This window comes from Lutjanus erythropterus, unplaced genomic scaffold, assembly GCF_056507025.1.
Source record: "Lutjanus erythropterus isolate fLutEry1 unplaced genomic scaffold, fLutEry1.hap2 Scaffold_177, whole genome shotgun sequence".
In the NCBI taxonomy this organism is placed as follows: domain Eukaryota; kingdom Metazoa; phylum Chordata; class Actinopteri; order Lutjaniformes; family Lutjanidae; genus Lutjanus; species Lutjanus erythropterus.
This window is the reverse complement of record NW_028146654.1, coordinates 50685-71380: the sequence shown is the minus strand read 5'-3', so window position 1 is coordinate 71380 and position 20696 is coordinate 50685. Positions and strand designations below refer to the sequence as shown.

The window sequence follows — 20696 nt, the reverse complement described above, 5'->3', positions numbered from 1 at the left end:
CCAACTCTGGGAAACAGCCCGTAACCTTAAACCATTAATCAAACCACTAAATAAATGCAGTCAATCAGACAACGTAAAAACTCATTTTATATTTCACTATTATAAAAATATCGGGTTTTTATTGTGTTGTGTACTTTCAGTAGTGAGTGACAGGTAAACACACACAAAGGGCAACCATTTATTGCATACTGCAGTTAGAAACTGACAATAATTAGCTGATAATTAACCTGATCAGCCACAAAGTAATTGATACACAAATTATTAAACCATTAACCAACCAACATTATTAGACCAACTGTATGATTAGAATTGTATAGATTGCAGTGTCCATGGCCAATTCCATTCTATTTAAAGTCTGACCTTTGCTAATTCAAATTTTCTTTCTTTGTAAGACCTGTAATCGGCAGTATACAAAAACATTTTTGGAAAATTGAATTGTACATTCATAATAAATCACTGGCAATGAAATCTTTTACATTTTCTTCAAAAGTGCTCCGGGTCACTCTTAGCCTCAGTCTTATCAAGTTTATATACCAGAGGAACCGCAATCTCTTGTGATGGTAGGCAGATGTAAACAAAACAGAGGCTGACTTCATGCAACAGTTTGCTGTAGTAATGCTTAGCAGTAGACTTGCACCGATAAATCGGCAGTGCTCGGAACCGGGCCGGTTTTCACGTGATTGGCTATGACCTGCGACTGGCCGGTCAATCTAAAATTCGCCGGTCTAAAGCGCCGGTCAATTTCCCACCGCGCCGCGGCAGCAAAAAAAAAAAAAAAACACACACTAAGCATTTGCATTGCTTCTTCTTTCCGGCTATATGCTAACGCGTTGCAAAGTGTTTAGCAGTCCATGCACCCCCACACCCCCACAATGCCTCGTGGGATACGTCAGCCCTTACATCAGCCTGCCCAGGTCAATAACATCAGCAGCGCACAAACACGCACATGTGCAACTCACGGCTTTAGTGACCTACACCATGTCAGCCGTATGGAATTTTTTTAAAGTGTGTGAGGAGGATAACAAGTTTGCAGTATGCAACACCTGCAAGGCTAAAATAGGGCGTGGAGGAACAACACCGAAAACGTTTGGTACGACTAATCTCATCCGACACCTAAAACAACACCACCTTGCAGAGTCTGCTAAGTTTGAGGAGGCTAGCAAGAGCCAGGACAAGGGTAAACGCCACGCAGCTAAAACAAGTAGTGACAGTGAGCCATCCACAAGCCAGCAACCCATGTTTTCTTTTCTAAGCAAAGAAAGGTCAAAAGTAATTACAAAAAAGATAATGGAATTCATTGCTTTGGACGACCAGCCATTCAACGAAGTTGAAAACATGGGGTTCCGAAATCTCATTCACTGTCTGTCCCCAAGATATGATATCCCAAGTCGCCGGTATTTCTCAGATGTTGCGCTGCAAGAAATGTTTGAGGATGTGTCACGCCACATTCGCAGCACCTTGCATGCCTGTAGAAACACACAGATCAGTTTTACAACTGACCTCTGGACATCAAATGTAAGTCTTATGTCCATGCTTAGTCTTACGGCACAGTGGGTGGATGAGAATTTTGAATTACATCAAGTAATGCTTCAGTGCCAAGAGATGTCGGGGTCTCACACTGCCGCAAACCTGGCCACAGCATTGGAGGGAATGTTACAGCATTGGGAAATTGATAAGGCGAGGGTTCATGTTGTGATCAGAGACAACGGGAAAAACATGATCAAAGCCATGAAAGATGCAGATCTGCCGAGCTTGTCCTGCATGGCGCACACGTTACAGCTGGCACTTAACGATGGTGTGTTTTCCCAACGAAGCGTCGCTGGCGCAGTTGCAACTGGGAGAAAAATTGTCGGACACTTTAAACACTCACCACTGGCCTACTCCCGACTGTATGATATCCAAGCACAGCTAGGTCAACCAAGGAAACGCCTGCAGCAAGATGTCAACACAAGATGGAACAGTACCTTCTATATGCTGGAATCGCTGACTGAGCAGAGACTTGCGCTTGGGGCATACGCTGCGGAGCATGACGTACCGGCCACTCTGACAGCGCACCAGTGGGATTTGATTCAGAATGTTCTCACTCTCCTCGCCCCCTTCGAGGAGCTTACTAGGGAAATAAGCTCATCGGCCGCAACAGCTGCAGACGTCATCCCGTCAATCACTGTTCTTAAACGACTTTTGGAGAGAAGCGCAGATACGGACCATGGAGTGGGCACAACAAAAACCACCTTGTTGGAGGCAGTAGAGAGAAGGTTTCAAAACATCGAGAAGGAGACTCTTTACACCTTGGCCACAGTTCTTGACCCGAGGTTGGTTGGTTATTTATTTTTTTATTTTTTTATTTATTCATTCATTCATTCATTCATTCATTCATTCATTTATTTATTTTCTTATTTAATTATCCTATTTATTCAGCAAATTTATTTAGATATAGCCAATTTATTCATGTATGCTTTAGATAAATTAATGAATGGATTTCACCTTTAGGCCTACATAACCTGTTAATGTCTCAAAAATCGTTATAGTTGATTCATTTTGATATGATTACTTTATGGTTTATTTATTGCTTTGTGCCAAAGGTACAAGAATCGTTACTTCTCAAGTGAGCTGAAAGATCAAGTGCAACAGGACCTTCAGACTGCACTGCAGAAGGAGACCAGATCCACAGCCGTGGAACCTGCCACTGAGTCATCCACGGCCTCTGGACCTCACCCAGGGGAAGCATCCGCAGCCAAAAGGCCATGCAGTTTGCTGCTTTCACTTCATGACGAAATCCTGAGGGAGACTACTGAGATGGAACAACATCTGGCCAGCCCCTTGTCTGTGCAGATACAGAGCTACCTGTCAGAGGCACCCATTGGCAGAGGAGAGAATCCATTGGCCTACTGGAGGATTAACAAAGAACGTTTCCCTTCTCTGGTGCCACTTGCCCGAGCTTACCTCTCTGCACCATGCACCAGCGTTGACAGTGAGCGCTTATTTAGCTTGGCCGGACGTGTGACAGATGACAGGAGGAGCAGGCTATCGGGTGATAAAATACAAATGCTTCTGTTTGCCAAAAAAAACCTGCCATTAATGTACAAATAGCCTAGTCATGAGTGTGACCATAACAACAATATGGGCACTCACGTTTCTTACCATTCCAAGTTAATTCCGTGTGTTGACTGTCAAATATCTTAATGCCAAATAGGCCTGTTTATTTTAGTTTTAAGTTATTTATTCTAGGCCTACACTGCTAATAAACGCACCTGTTTTCATAGTTCAAAGTTCATAGTTCTGCACTTTGTAGATTTTTTTTATTTATTATGCATTTTTTACTTTATTTTAATACTGCACCTTAAGTTGTGAACAAGAAGGAAAATGATTCTTAACCTGTCACAGTTTGTTTGACATGATTATTGAAAAGCTGGTCATATCTTGGTTAAAATGTTCCAATAAAGGAAAGTTTGCAATATCTTGTGTGCTGTAAAGTGGTTTAGAAAAAATCAAATCGGTATCGGCCAAAATCGGTATCGGCCATCCAAACACTCTGCAAATCGGAAATCGGTATCGGCCCAGAAAATTGTAATCGGTGCAAGTCTACTTAGCAGTGAGAAAAAAAAAACAAAAGAAGAAACCTGAAGAAGTCTGGATGATGTTTGGAGATGTTTGCTGATATAAACATCCAGAGTTGCAAAGTCGGACAGATGAATGTAAAACTGTGACAGAATAAGCTGATATGTATTCACTCGACTGGAGAAATGTGCCCACATTAAGAACTTACACGGACATAAATCTGCAAGCCAAACTGCTGCTGCTAGCATTACTAACATTAGCCACATTGTGTGTCAGGCTGGCAGCTAACATTAGCTCTGGGTCCTTTACACGCAGACACTGTGACCCTCTGGTCTGAAAAGGTGAAGCGTTTAGTGAGTTGTTGTCATGTTTTGTACAGCAATGTGTGAGGCTTGTATTGCACAGCGCAAAATAACGCGCATTTCAGCGGCATTTAAAGTACGATTTTGCGATTGTAGACTGTGATTAACGTCTTCAAATGGCTCTTAATAAACACAGTATTTTTTTCGGACAGTGTTTAACATCATAAATCAATACATTCTACTACATTTTAGCAGCTTTCTGAGTGTTTTCTTAGTGTTAGACCAGTCGATTAGTCTAAATTCAATTTTGCCTTAATCGACAGGGAAATTAGTCACCAGGAACATCCCTAATGGTGACTAGGGATGTAACAATACATTCAACTCACGATTCGATACAATTTCTGATACTGGCTTAATGATACTATTTTTTTTATTTCACATAATGAGATTGCAGACAAATTATGACTAAAAAATATTCCTGTAATTAATTGTCAGACAAAAAACACAACATTTCTGAGGTAGGGTGTAGCTGCAAAACACAAACTATGCGATGAATGTATATTTAATAGGGCCGTCAAAGTTAACGCGTTAATGCTTTAATGTGAATTCCTTTTTAACAACACTTTTTTTTTTTTAAACTTTATTTTTATTATTTTCTTTTAAACAAAAACAGAACTTAAAACAGACAGGGTCATCACAGGTGTAGAGAAATGCTAAACATACAGAATGAGGATTGAATGAACCCGGTTTACATTCATTGTCGAAAAAGTCCTTTATGTCCATGAGTGTTATTTGAGGTCCAAAAAGTTTTTATGATCCTTGGCTCCATTTAATGCTAGTCCTCAGTGTTTCCTTCAAAGTGAGATGTCTCCCATTCTTTCTTAACTTAAAAGTCTGCTCTGTTTGTGCATAGGAAAAATACATTACATTGTTTCTCCAACCAAACATGTATAAAGAAATCACTACAGTTTCAAATAGGACTTCCATTTTTTTCAGGGAAAAGGTCAATCGTTCCATAGTATAAATGTCATTAACTATTTCTATCCACTCAAAGGTTTTAGGAGGTTCTATGCTCAACCATTTTCTGGTTATTGCTTTTCTTTACTACGTTATATGTTTTTGAAAGTTGTTGAAAGGTATCTAAGCCTCTATTGGAGGATATCATACAGTATGAGGTCATGCCTGCATTTGTCCAGAGTTTAAATCTGTTTTCAAATTTAGCCGGTGTGAATTCTGTGTCATACGCCACCCAGTGTAATATTCGTTTATTCCTCTCGAAGTTCAGGTCTTTAAATTCTTTATGCCAAATGTTTAAGGGGACTGCAGTCCATTTAGATAATTTGTCTAAATATTTCTTCTGAAGGGATTTTTCCCCAAATATAGATTGAAGAGGTATGTTTGTTTGAGTTTGTTCTATGTCTTTCCGTTGCGCATCATATGTAGGATCACACAGAAAACGTAACTGTGCTGCTTTGTAATAATCTTCTAAGCAGGCTGAAGCCCTTCCTCCTCTGTCCTTGGGTAATTGTAATGTTTGAAATCGAATCCTGGGTCTTTGCTTTCCCCAAATGAAGGTTGAAATCATTCTGTTCCACTCACTGAATTGCTTGGGAGGGACATCAACAGGCAATGACTGAAAAAGGTAGAGCAGCCTGGGTAATATATTCATCTTTATAACGTCTATTCGATTATACGTGTTCATTGGTAATAATGACCAGCGATTTAAATCGGCCTTAATATCCGCTGTTATATGAGTATAGTTATGTTCATAGATGGCAGTTAGATCTCTAGGTATTTGTACTCCCAGGTATTTAATTATGTCACCCTTCCATTTAAAATGACATAATCTGTAAACTTTTTCTTGTGGTTCATAGTAAAAAGTTTGGGTTTTCTGTAAGTTCAATTTGTACCCGGAGTATGAACCAAATACTTTAAGAAGAGACAGTAATTTAGGCAAGCTTTCATTAGGGTTGGTAAGCGTCACAAGAATGTCATCTGCGTACAGACAGGTCTTGTGTTGTGTATCTCCAATCAATATGCCTGTTACGTCATTATCTTCTCCGATTTCCTGTGCTAGTGGCTCAATAAAGAGGGCGAAAAGTGTAGGGCTGAGGGGGCATCCCTGACAACATCCCCTCTCAAGAGACGCTGTTTTAGATAAATTCCCATTTATTTTAATTCTGGCTGTGGGAGAGCAATGAAGGTAAAGATTTCAGGCATCCAACTACCTGGCTGTTAAAACCAAATCGTCTAAGAACCAAGTATAAATATTCCCATCGAACAGAATCAAAAGCTTTCTCGGCAATAGATTCTCTATCCACTGTTTCTCATATACTCAATGAGGTGGAAGCCCGCCTCACATTGTCCTGGGTCTGCCTGTTTTTTACAAAACCAGTTTGGTCTGTATCTGTCAAATCCAGGATTATATTTTCCTCCATATTTAAAACAGATATGGGTCTGTAAGAACTAGACTTATCTTTACCCGTGTTAGGAATTACTAAAATTACTGCTTGTGTCCAGGACGATGGAGTCTCCCCCCCTCGAAGAACATAATTAAAACAGTCCTTAAGAACTGGTATTATAATCTCTCTAAAGGTTTAATACCATTCCAATGGGTGTTTATTCTCCAAAGACTTTAAGTTTTCAGTCAAATCCTTGTTTCTCTTTTTCCTTCTTCTTCTGAGCTGACCACATGATAAGTTTACCTCTTATAACAGCTTTTGCAGCGTCCCACAGTGTACTGGGAGACACTGTGCCATTGTCATTATGGGTCATGTATTCTTGAAATTCTCCCTTTTTGTATTTCTGACATTGAGGATCATTCAAAAGATTAGTGTTAAATCTCCACAATGTGTCTTTGGGCTTGCTGTCAAAATGCAGTGTTAAATATACCCCTGCATGATCAGAGATGCCCCTTACCCCAATGTTACATTTGGTAATCCTGTGGTGATCTGAATTAAACATAAAAAAAATGAGCAAACAGAATGAGCATGAGAAAAAAAAAGTAAAGCATCTATCAAGTGGGTGTAGCTCCCTCCACACATCCCTCCACGCATACCAAATTATTTAAGCAATTTTTTGATGTATACTGCTTCAGGTCTTATTATTTTTTTGTTTTGTTTTGTTTGAGGAGTCCATGGAGGGATAAAGTTGGATATTCCAGTCTCCCCCACATACCAACACACCTGACACTATATCACACACCAGATCTAAGATTAAAAACTTTTTTGATCAGCTGTTTATTATTTCCTGGTGGTCTATAAACATTCAATAATGTAACTTGTTTGTGGTCAATTAAACCTTTGACCATTAAGTAGTGCCCTTCTTTATCGTTGATCTGTGAGGAGAGCTGGAAGTTTACCTTGTTTGAAATTAGTATCGCTACAGTGCAGTGCGCTATTAGAAGCTTCAATTGACTTAACTATTGAAGTTTTTAGTGCGTTTTGGCCTTAATGTTAAATTGAGCAGGTCAGTATGCTCATCTGTGCCTGATGGACTTGGGTTTGTCATGTAATTATTTGAGCATGTATTTTTATGCCAAATGCAGTGCCTCTGAGGGTTTCTGGGCATATTTGTCATTTAGGTTAATGTATTTGATTGAATAAAGTTTCATTTGAATTACACTTTAAACACTTGAAAAATATCCCTTTAACCCTTGAGGCAGCCTTAAAAAAAACTATACACTTTTTTCCCAAAGGCCAAAACACACTGCAGGCTTCAGAATAATGCAGTGAAGTGACAAACATTTCATAGCGTAGCCGAGCATCTGTCTGTTTCAGACAGATATTTTAATCAGATAACTGTTCAGTACCATCAGGATTTATCATCAAAAAAGTTTTCTATCAGTCGGCACTTCACACACGATCCCCCTCCCTCCCTCCTCTCTGCTGTCCCTCTCTAGATCTTCGTAGCTGTTTTGCTTTGGGAGTGGGGCACCTGGGCTGGAATGAGCGTGGTCCATTTGTCCTTGCAGGACCCTCTCATCAAAGGACCCCATTACCATGACTACAGAGCATTTGGACCTGAAAGGCTACAGATGACATTTAGCAGGGCTGTACACTTACTTTTTTAGGTGGTAGCACTGGTGCTAGCAAGTTAAAAATTTTAATAGCACAAAGAAAAATTTAGTAGCACACACAGTTGGACAGTTAGTTAACGTGTTTATTGGCTAAATTCGATACTGATCAAATGTTAACCCCCTGGCTTCGTCTTAATTTCCATCCTAATTGGTTGTTAAGGACAAAAATGTCCACCTCCATAAAAACTACATTAAAAAAAGTACAGATTCATATTTTTCTACTTTTTTCTGCATAAATCTCTCAAACAACTTCAGTCCTGCCCCCAAAACTAAACATTCAATCATTTTGAGAAGTTTAACCCTTTAAATGCCTGTTTGATTACTCGATATCACTGTTATTATTTATGAAAAAAAGCAAAGAAATTTAGATATTTTCCATACAACAAATGTTGGGTGGCTGGGGCATTTTTTTTATCAGTCTTGGATATGTCAAGGATTAACCAAAATATTGACTTTGATGCATTATTACTTTTTGTGTAGCATCAGATTTAGACGTTAAGGACAATTAACTCCCATTCAAACCACATTTTTTTTTTATCTCAAAGTTGCTGATTATAATCATGCATTCTGTAATGTTAGGGTTTCATCTTTGAGAAAAATAGTAAAATTAGTCATTTTTACTGTTCAACACTAAAATCTGCCATTTACTCATCATAGGCCTATGCATACAAATCTTGTTATTTCTTAGTGATAAAATACTGCAGTAACACTATTTCCACTTTTTTTCCACGTTTCCACTGAAATTATTTTTAAATCAGCAGCAGATCTTTCAATTCTCATTTATTTTACGTACTTGAACATTCAAATTGAACACTCAAAACAGAACAATATGTTACAAAACAACTTGACTTGAGGCGAGGTGAGCATCTCTACAGGTGATGTGTCGCTTTGTAATACTGTGTTTATAAACGTTGTCACGTTTAAAGATTGTACTCCCTGTGATGTATGGCGTATTCCCTGCCATCAGTTCACCTGCCGCCACACAATATTTACAAAACAGTGCTTTTTTGGTTTGTTTACCCGGAAATGTAGTTCTTTTGTATTCGGATTGAGAAGGACCGTACACACTTAGAACTACAACTCCCGTGAAGCATTGCTACAACAACTGACGTATAGGACAAGAGACGGCCTATAGCAGGGGTGTCAAACTCAAACACAGAAAGGGCCAAAATTTAAAACACAGTCTTAAGTCGCGGGCCAAACAGGATTAACATTTATTAAACTGTCTAAAACTGACTATGTTTTATTCAGAAATATGAATTTGAACAGCCAGACTGCAACAACTTTTTCCTCAATAAAATAAATAGGATTTAAAATATTTTTTTTCTTCAACAATAACAAAAGAAAACGAGAATATTTCAGCTCAGAATATTTCAGCTCACATATCCAGGTGGGGGTTACATTTGAAAATGCTTGCTTTTTGTCTGCACACAAGATATCGCACACTTTAATCATGCAAACCCTCAATGGCACTGCATTTGGCATAAAAATATGCTCATATAATAATATTACAAACCCATCAGCCCATCAGGTACAGATGAACATATTGACCTGCGTCTTCGCGACTGCGAGCTGATTTATTTCTCGAGTTGCGCGGCAGCTGACGCAGTGCGTTGTGGGATTTGTAGTATGAGTGGTGGGAGTGCTATTTACCGATGGGCCATTCATAACAGACACGTGAAATTATCTCGCAGGCCGTATGTGGCCTATAGCCTTGTTTTCCCTACTATTTTTTTTTAGACATGATACCAGCGCAACTCCTTCACACTTGTGCGAGTGGACACGTATTTCTCTTCGCACAGAATGATTTTTATTACCAAATTACGTCGAAAATTGTCGCACTGTACAGCCCTGTTTAGGCTAAAAACATGGTGTAAATGGCATGAGTGGAATTTCATTTTTGGGTGAACTATCACTTTAACACACAGACACTTCTTCAGACCACTGCCTCTGCTCTCCTGCACAGACAGGAGCTCAGTCTCACAACACACGCTAGCTTGATGGCAAAGATGGAGGGTCAGAGATGCTGAGGTCGAGATATATTCCAAGCACACTGTCTTGGACGAGAGTGATGCAGCATGGCCCGGTGTGTTTTAGCCTTTAGTGATAATGGCCATAGAATGGTCAGAAAATTTCATAGAATGTAGTCTCCATCAAGACATGGTGTAATTATGAGTGAGTATTAAAGGACAACTTTGGAAATTTTCAACCTTGGCCTTGATTGAGACAGCTCGTTTTGAAATTGGTCCAGTATTGAGGAAAGCAGATGCAGCTGGCAGCTGCGAAATAAGTACAACAGTATACATTGGACAAATGTGTCCCGTACAAGTTCTTGCATTGAAAGTGCTTTTTTTCACCACAGACCCGCTCAGATTGCCAGTTTTATCTCTGTCAACAGCATGCGAAGCGTCTGTCTTACCCTTCACTTGCTCCGGACTGTGTGTGACAAAATCTCACGGGATCTTTGCTTGTTACTGGAAGAAAACTGAGGAGCCATGACTTGTAAAAGTCAGTTGGTTGTCCCATAGTACAGGTGAGAGTTTACTAGGCCGATTGAAGTGTCATGGCTAAATATTTACCTGATTTGGAGAATGTAGATGAGACCTTTGATTTCAGTGGCTGCCAGTACTTATTTAAGCCCGAGTATACGGATGAGGAGTTTGAGTTCCTACAAAGAAAGAGCGGATGAGGATAGAGAGAGAGGGGCAACGGGCAGATGAGGGTGAAGCAGCTGTTGCATGTCTGTGAATCTGTGAAGATTGGTTGTGCTCCTGTGAATGCTGTGACTCTATGCCCACAGAGGAAGAATGTCTGCGTTGTAACGAGTGGGACCTGTTGCCCAGTATTTATGGACTTGATGTGTCCAGGGATGATAGAGAAATTACCCAACGCTGTGTAACCACTGTGGTGGGAAAATTATTCACCAAACTGGTCACTGTTGTTCCTCTTAGTTATTTCGCATGTTCTGTCAGGCACTAACTGGTTACTCGTCCTTGTACACACAGCTGTTTTCCCTTTGGAAGAACAACTTCTGATAACACAATCACATCCTGACTCTCCCGATAAGCAGTTCAGGTCCATCCTGACCCAACCTCCTTCATCTCCTAACCCTGTAAAACAGATTTACATTCTTGACTTGATTATCAGTTCCTTTTACACTTTGAGTGTGACTGTGTACTGATCCTTTGCAAAGCTCGATTAAAACACCAGAAAGACAATCTTGGTCATGGGGTCATGGTCTTAATTTTCAGATTTTCAATTTACAATTTGGTGTCAGAAGTGGGATCGCTTGTGTGAGGGTTTCTGGACTCAGGGTCGACGGTGGTAGTGCACACCCTGAGGAGATATTCCCTTCAACCTCAACCTCCCCACAAAGACTGGTGAGAAGGAGGGCCTTAGACCCGAGACCAGACTCACTCAGCGCTGCGATTCAACAATTCTGATTGGTGAGAATCTGAAAATTTATTTAATTGATTTTTAGAAAAATAAAAAAGGGGGAAAAATCAGGTTACTAAAGATGTCAAGATATAAGAGTTGAGATGGGAAAGAGTCCCGACAGTTTTTAACCAAGGTTTAGTAGAAACCTGGAGGTGCACTGACGAGTCCAACTTAAAAGAGTTTACTAAGACCACAATACTGTATGGGAAAAATTATCACTGGTTAATTGTCGTATTGTGCAAAGTAAGACTCAGTGTTTACTAAAACCACAATAGTGTATGGAAAAATCATTACTGGGTAATAATTATATTGTGTGAAGTAAGACTCCAAAAAGCATGCGTAGAAGAGTAGAGAATTCCTCTGTACTAATTAATTTTGATTATCTTGTGAGAAAAAGAAAAAAAAGGGGTGAGAGAATTTAATAAGAAACAGCAATGCATTGAAATCAATTATATTATTTTGAGCATACTAATATTGATCAGTTCTGATACTTTTGTATTGGATCGTGGAAATAAGTTGAGGACACAACTATCTTCTAATTTTTTGTCGTTATTCTTCAGTTTACCAAAAATGGGTATTTGTAACAGCAAAAATCAAACCAAAAAATAAATAAATAAATAAACAGGATAATGTGGATTTGTCTGCTCCAAACATAAATTACATGAACGTGAACTATGGTGATTCATTTGTGAAACAGATAAATTTTTGGGTGACTGAATGTAACTTTTTGAGCACAGAAGCAATTGACTCCATGTCTTTCCCTATTTGTCTCAGAGATCATCCAGCATCATGAAGTGTTTTAATGTGTACTCTTTGATTTTCACTGCACTCTCGACGTTTTACCATTGTGAACAGGAATGAGGAATTTCAAACTGAATTCACCTTTTTGTACCCAAATTTGAGCTGGCTCACTGGGCTTCTCTGAGAAGTCAGAAATTAATCAAGCATAGCATTCAACCACTAAAACATTGTTTTCTGTTCAGGAATGCAAGTAAATAACTATAATTTGACATCTTAATCAAGAAATAATAATGTGCTTTACTATGTTTTCTGGGTTTTTTTGTAAACAGTAAATTTGAAAATTCATGGATAACAATAATAATTACATTTTAGCATTAGAAATATTTCGGTTAAATTCCCTCTACATACTGGTGTATTAACCATTACAGAAACATAAAAAAATGATTTGGGTATTTCCCAATGCTGTTAATTTAGGATACCTGTGGCATAAACCTTACATTCCATCCTTACCAGAACCTGTTTGCCATACATTTAAAATATTTTCACACTGCCACTCTAAAAACAAATCCAGCCCCCACACTGGGGTACATTAGGTTTGAGGAGGCAGAAGATAATCCTCTGAATTATTTTTTATATTTGAATTCAATTTTAATTCAGAGGATGTTCTTGCCCTACTTGATTTTTGTTACTGTGCATTTTTATATATTGATACTGACATTCTAATATTCCATCATATACAATGATAGAAATAGTCATACTGATAACTGCATACTCATATCAATTATATTGTATACAAATATATGACCTTTTTTCTTTAGTTTCAGGCCGTCAAGTGATGGGCACAGAGCAATGAACCAACCTGAAGTTTCTGGTCCGGCTGAGGAAAAATCTGTCACAAACTGACACAACCCGCTAATCCCTACCCGACTCATAGCTCACACAGCACACTACGTCCTGTTACTTTTTGACACACCTCCTAAATAACATACACATTAAACAATCTATGAACTTTGATAATCATATATTGTAAAATTTTATATATTGTAAAATCTCCCTGTGTTGTGTGTTTGTTTGAAAATACCCCTCTGTTGTGATTGGCTGTCATGAAGAACATCTGTGCTGTGATTAGCTGTTGCAAAATCCCCCTTTATTCAGATTGGCTGTTTGAAAATGACCTTGTATTGTGATTGGATGTCATGAAAAACATCTGTGCTGTGATTGGCTATTGTAAAATCACCCTGTATTGTGATTGGGTGTTGTAAAATCGCACTGTAATGTGATTGGCTGTTGAGAAATACCTCTTTATTCTGATTGGTTGCTGGAAAATCCCCCTGTATTGTGATTGGCTGTTGTAAAATCCCACTGTAATGTGATTAGCTGTTGAGAAGTACCTCTTTATTCTGATTGGTTACTGGAAATTCCCCCTGTATTGTGATTGGCTGTTGCAAAATCCCACTGTAATGTGATTGGCTGTTGAGAAATACCTCTTTATTCTGATTGGTTGCTAGAAAATCCCCCTATATTCTGATTGGTTGTTTGAAAATAACCCTGTATTGTGATTGGCTGTCATGAAAAACAGCCGTGCTGTGATTGGCTGTTTTAAAATCCCCCTGCATTGTGATTGGCTGTTGTAAAATTCCCCTTTATTCTGATTGGCTATTGTAAAATCCCCCTGTATTGTGATTGGCTGTTGTAAAATCCCCCTGCATTCTGATTGGCTGTTGGAAAATCACCCTGTGCTGTGATTGGATGTTGTAAAATCCCACTGCATTGTGATTGGCTGTTGTAAAATTCCCCTGTATTCTGATTGGCTGTTTGAAAATCACCCTGTTTTGTGATTGGCTGTTGTAAAATCCTCCTGTATTCTGATAGGCTATTGGAAACCCCCCCTGTATTCTGATTGGCTGTTGTAAAATCACTCTGTAATGTGATTGGCTGTTGAGAAATACCTCTTTATTCTGATTGGTTACTGGAAAATCCCCCTGTATTCTGATTGGCTGTTTGAAAATCCCTCTGTATTCTGATTGGCTGTTGCAAAATCCCCCTGCATTCTGATTGGCTGTTTTAAAACCCACTGTAATGTGATTGGCTGTTGTAAAATCCCCCTGCATTGTGATTGGCTGTTGGAAAATCCCACTGCACTGTGATTGGTTGTTGTAAAATCCCCCTGCATTGTGATTGGCTGTTGGAAAATCCCACTGCACTGTGATTGGCTGTTGTAAAATGCCCCTACATTCTGATTGGCTGTTGCAAAAAACCCCTGCATTCTGATTGGTTGTTTGAAAATGACCCCATATTGTGACTGGCTGTCATGAAAAACATCTGTGCTGTGATTGGATGTTGTAAAATCCCCCTGCATTCTGATTGGCTGCTGGAAAATCACCCTTTGCTGTGATTGGCTGTTGTAAAATCCCCCTGCATTGTGATTGGCTGTTGTAAAACCCCCCTTTATTCTGATTGGCTGTTTTAAAATCCCCCTCTATTCTGATTGGCTATTGGAAAATCCCCCTGTATTCTGATTGGCTGTTGGAAAATCCCACTGTAATGTGATTGGCTGTTGAGAATTACCTCTTTATTCTGATTGGTTGTTTGAAAATGACTCCGTATTGTGACTGGCTGTCATGAAAAACATCTGTGCTGTGATTGGATGTTGTAAAATCTAGACTTGCACCGATTTCAACTTTCTTAGCCGATTCCGATTTCCATTTTCACAAACATTTTTGCAACTTTTCTTGTAAATATGTTCATAATAAGACACTGACTATTAAATATTCATTTAATACTTTCTCCAAAATCATCCAGATTACAACCAGGCCTTATTATAATTTTATATTAAGATTCTGAATTGGGTGAATGTGATCTCACGAGATCATCTCGCGGGATTTCGTGGTACGCGATTTCACGTGATCTTTTGTGGAAGCGAATGTAAACAAACCAGAGACTAACGCGGTGCAACAGTTTGAAGTAAAACTTTGCCGTGAGAAAAACAAACACAGAAGTTAAACGAGTCTGGATGAGAAAATGTTTGAGGAGACACATCAACACAGGTTGTTTATTCTTCAGCCAGAACAGGAGGTGAGATTTTAACTGTCCCTCTGTGAACAGCAGTCTGCTGCTAGCTTGCTAGCATTAGCCTGAAGTGCGAGAGAGTTTACGGCTGTTTTGCGACATTGTCAGCTGCTCTGTCTCGTTGTAGACTGTCTGTCTTCTCTTTATCCTGTTCTTGGAATCTGTCGCTGACACCAGCTTCATGCAGACGTGTGTCTGAGTGTGTAGCTGTTATCAGTGCTGTGTTGACGTCACGGTCAGTTTGTCTGCTGTGCGCATGACGTGACCATCGTGCAGAACATGTGTGTAACAATGACGGGCCCAGAACCGGATTTGTGACGCTGACCGGCTAGTCACCGGTCAAGGCCAGTCACGTGAAAACCGGCCCGATTCCGAGCATTGCCGATTAATCAGTGCAAGTCTAGTAAAATCCCCCTGTATTGTAAGTGGCTGTTGGAAAATCCCACTGTAATGTGATTGGCTGTTGAGAAATACCTCTTTATTCTGATTGGTTGCTGGAAAATCCCCCTGTATTGTGATTGGCTGTTATAAAATCCCACTGTAATGTGATTGGCTGTTGAGAAATACCTCTTTATTCCGATTGGTTGCTGGAAAATCCCCCTTTATTGTGATTGGCTGTTGTAAAATCCCACTGTAATGTGATTGGCTGTTGAGAAATACCTCTTTATTCTGATTGGTTGCTGGAAAATCCCCCTGTATTGTGATTGGCTGTTGTAAAATCTCCCTATATTCTGATTGGCTGTCAAAAAAACACATCTGTGCTTTGATTGGTTGTTGGAAAAATTACTTGTATTTCATTGGCTGTTACGTACTGTGACAGGCCTAATGAAAACCCATCATTTCATGTTCAGTAAGCCCTCTTAACTATCCGTAACTCAAAAACACTAACTTAAAACTTAAAAAAGAAGATGTTTTTCTGTGTCATACAATATTATTTATGTATAAAGGAAGAGTGCTGAGAAATGTACTCAAAAAAGTGAGGCAGTCAGTTTCAGTAATTTTTTATTTCTTTTTTTATCCTAAAAGAACATTATAATTGCAGAGAAACACATTTGGCCATCTGTAAACTGTGTAGCAACTCAAAGCCTCTGGAAATCTGGTTTAAAATAAAGTATCTATCAACGTCATGTAACTAACAATATCAGGAAAGTGTGCAAAAACTATACCTTTAACTACAATATTTCATATTTGTATTAAAACTAATTTCTAACATTTTTCAGGTGTTTATACAGAACCTAGGTTGTATGTGACACTGACTTACCTGCAGTCGATGGATGTTGACACGCCTCCAATTTTGTAGAAGCAAAGACGCATACCAGCACAGAAGCGTAGCAATGCACTGTTGAGGAAAGGGTCAGCAACAACATATAACATATTTTAACCACTTACAAAAATTTGTATCAGTTTAAATGTACATTATATTTTGAATATTTTCTCAGCTTCACCTTTCTACCAGGCAGCCTTTTCTCATGGTATACTGCTGTTATATAAGCCAAATATCGCGCTCTCCAAACCAACCATGTATTAAGTAAGTAGTGCTTCTGCTAAGACTCGGGTGGCTTTGGAGATATGATATTTGGCTTGTATAAAGGTGAGATCCTGTTGGAAAGGCTGGCTGACAGGAAGGTAAAGCAGTGAAAATATTTGAAATATTGCATAAAGTTAAATACTTTTTTGTTGGGAAGAACACTTTCAAGTGGTTAAAATATTTTGCTGCTAACCCTGTCTAAAGCAGTATACTGTTTAGCTCATCTGCATCGGTACTCCTGCTGCTTCTCCAAACCAGAAGCAGGCAACTAACATCTACTGTGGGCAATACACTGACTATGGATAAGTACCCTATACAAACACACTTCGAATAACAGGAACCATCCTTTTAACAGTTATGAAGGTACTGTGTGGCATACTTCTGACCATTTAGTGTAAACCTAGCAACTATAAAGGCACATTATGCAGTTTTGGAAAAGAAATTCAAACTCAGAAAAGTAATAATACAAACACAAATATTGATATATTTTCATAACTGAATAAATAAGGGATCCTAAGAGGAAAATGAGGTCCCTAAAACACTGTCTGAAGCCAGAAAGTTGGGTCCCTGCAAAAAAAAGAAACAATATGAAAATTATGCTCTTTGAGGACAATTTGTTTATTCTGTAATTAATTATTAATTCAGTCAGTCATGTATGTATCCGTGAATATTCTTTTTTGATTCAAAATTCTTTCCCAAAACTACAAGTGTACCTTTAAAAACAAGATCTTTAAAATTGTCACATAACAGGTTATGAACACTACATATCTTTTTTACAATGGTTCAATGCAAATTTATTACATAAACAAGTTCAAATACAATGTGTACTGAAAGCCTGTAGACTACATTAGCAATCTGAACAAGATGAGCTAAACAGTTGTCAACATGGACAACAACATATTCATGTCGCAGACCATGCTGTAACTGAGTGAGCCACTAAAGTTCACTATTCCTTTTCAGAATCCACTAATCTTGTTTAGATCTTGAATTCTAAAATTGTGTCGTCGAGTCATTCTTGAGTCTGCAGCCGTGGTTTGCAGCTCTAATTTGCAGCTCTAAGTGAATTTAAAAGTGTTGGTCAGTCTTTTTGGGATGCATCAACAATCTGGTGAGGTTGATCACCACATCACCTTCTGCAGTGACAGATCCTTATAGGCTGGTAGTGAACCAGAGTCCCAGTGATTCACCCCAAGATCTGGCTGTGGCTCAGAAAGACAATGCACTAATCGCATCCAGTGAAAACAATGGAAACTAAGGTGAGCAAAGAATTTTGATTATGGTTGATTGTCATAAAAATGCTGTATACACAAGTCCGATAGATCTGTTTTCATTCTACTGTTTAGTGCTCTTGATTGCAGAGAAGGTAAGATAACTTTTAAGTGTGCCACTACTGGACTAATGACATTTATTTCATTTGTTTGGGGTGGTGCTGCTACTAACAATTATTTTTAATATTTCATAATTTATTATTTCAGAATTAATGTATTGATTAATCAATCAGTTGGTTGGACTATAAAATGTCAAAAAAAAGTGTGAAAATCACTTGATCAGCGTTTCTTGAAGCCCAAGATGACGTCCTCAAATGTCTTCTTTTGTCCACAAACTAGATATATTCAGTTTACTGTCACAGAGGACTAAAAAAAAACAGAAAACATTTGAATATATTCACACTAAAAACAGACTATTGAGACTTTTTTTCTTTAAAAAATTACTCAAAGTGATTAATCAATTATCAGAATTATTGGTGATTAATTTGATAGTTGATTAATTATCTATTAACCAATTAATGTTACAGCTCTAGTTTGGGGTGGCTGTCATATATATAATCAACACAGCCCAAGTGGCCAAAAAATACACTTCATAGGTTTCAAAACTTCTCACCTGCAGTTGAAATTTAGCCAGCTAACTGTCTGTCTAATACTGGCACATTTACAGAAATGCTGATTAGGTTATCCCTAGAACTAAATGAAAATGAGGAGTCACGTGGGTATGCTGAGCAGGATGGCAGCACTGTAGGAGGGCTCAGACCACTCGCAACTAATTTAATTGTTTAATCCATATTTATCTGCCTACCTTGAGCTAAATATTGATAGACTTTATCCCAGAAAAGTTCTTAGTACTTTGACTACATTTTTGGCGGTGAGAAATGGCGACAACGTCGAAATATTTTAAGGATATGGGCCACATAGCTACTCAGAACAAGCTAGCTGCTAATGAGGACAAGTCTCCCGACGAAGCTGCAGAACAGAAAATAAGTATGGAAAAAATCTTTGCTGAAATAACCAAACTGAGTACTAAACTGACGGAAGTAGCTGCTGATGTAGTGACCATCAAAGAAACCACCACCGAGCTGAAAAACTCTGTCAGCGGGCTACAGGTACGAGTGGAGGAGGCGGAGGAGCGAATCTCCCAGCTGGAGGACACGACTGAGGGCCTTGTGACAAACACCGGTACCATGGGGAAAAAGGTGGATATGCTATGGGACCGTGTGCAAATCCTGGAGAATCATTGCAAAAGAAACAACGTAAGATTGGTGGGACTGGCGGAGACATACGAGAGCAGAATTAGTTTACAGTCACCTTTAAAAGTAGGAATTCCTGTAGTTTAGCTGAAAAGTAGGCTACAGGTCTCTGTCTGTCTCCGTGGTCCTGGAGTAACACTCAACACTCTTTGTCTACAGTCTGAGGTCGGTTTGGATCTGGTAACCCAAGAGTTGGAGTCGTCAGAGTCTTCCGAAGGACAAGTTTTAAGTCAACAAATGTTTACCCTGCATCAGCAGTCCATGTCACTTTACTATGTGCTTCTAGGCCTCACCCAGGTGCGATTGCACTCAGGGGGGCCTTGAGGACACCAGTGAAAACACCAGTGGGAATGAAGGGCCTGCAACAGGAACACAAAAGGCATAACGTGTTTCTTTATGATTGAGTTTGAAAATGTTTTAAAATGCTTTTACTCTTTTTTGGGAGAGGGATTTGCCCTCACATGTCATCACATGACCCAAAAATGTCACTTGTTGTTGGACAAACTGCAGTTTTGACGAGCTAGCTTTGTGACCTTCTCCATCCAAATGTGTCAAATGTGTCTTTTTCACACTGAGCTTGAGTAATCATGCACTTCCTGGTGACAGATTTAATGAGCTCAAACTTTGTTTTGAATTTCATACCTGAATTTTTGTTTTGTTTTGTGGGAATGATTACACCTGTCTTTAATCAAGTGATAAAGACTAGTGTAATACTGTCAACAGCCACTTTTTTTTTTTTTTTTTTGAGTGGATATTATGGTTGACAGGGCCTTTAATTAGATTTTGGTGTGATCACAATTTGTTGCATGCCTCTGATTAGACTGACCTACAGTGTATCATTCTCTCACGGGGCGCTCGGCAAAGTGCCCCTGACCTGCAGCTAAGTAGCCAATCCGGCCTATCAATGTCACCAAATTTAATGCCGGTGGGGCGCTGGAAATGTAGCCACAACTGCTACGTAAAATGTGTGAAGGTTTATGATTGCTAGAGCTACGTGAGGAGCCAGTGATAGGTTTTTTTTGTAGTGCGACTCCCAGACTCTGTCCTACAGCGGGAGAAAAAAAACTATGGTGACGAGGAAGAGAGATGATGGCGATGGCGATGGCGATGGCGATGGCAGTGACAACTGGAGTTCAAGCACAGCTTCCACCAAATTCGGTGAAATTATTAATGTACCCTTTTGCGAGACGGACGACGGAGGAAAAACTTCTCGTTAAGGAGCTGGGACCCGACAAACCTGAAATGAACATTTCCCAGCAAACCAAGGAGAAAGATAAATTGTACAAACAGAGTTTTTGTCTGAGCTGGTTGAACCGTAAGACGTGGCTGGCAGGTTGTGGAGCAGCCAATGCACTTTTCTGTTTCCCCTGTATCCTCTTCAGAAGTGACAAATGTGATTCAACTTGGACAAAGACTGGACTAACTGACTTAAAGCACCTCTCTGAACGGATCAAGAAGCAT

The 20696-nt window shown here is 39.2% G+C and overlaps 1 protein-coding gene across 1 annotated transcript; it reads left to right on the top strand.

Annotated features, from left to right (window-relative positions):
- Positions 1–667: 667 nt before the first annotated feature.
- Positions 668–3407, top strand: LOC146304067 (zinc finger BED domain-containing protein 4-like). The gene is made up of 2 exons (XM_084714296.1): positions 668–2312; positions 2583–3407. The coding sequence occupies exons 1-2, from the start codon at positions 820–822 to the stop codon at positions 3088–3090; spliced, it is 2001 nt and encodes a 666-aa protein (XP_084570422.1). The 5' UTR covers positions 668–819; the 3' UTR covers positions 3091–3407.
- Positions 3408–20696: the final 17289 nt, after the last annotated feature.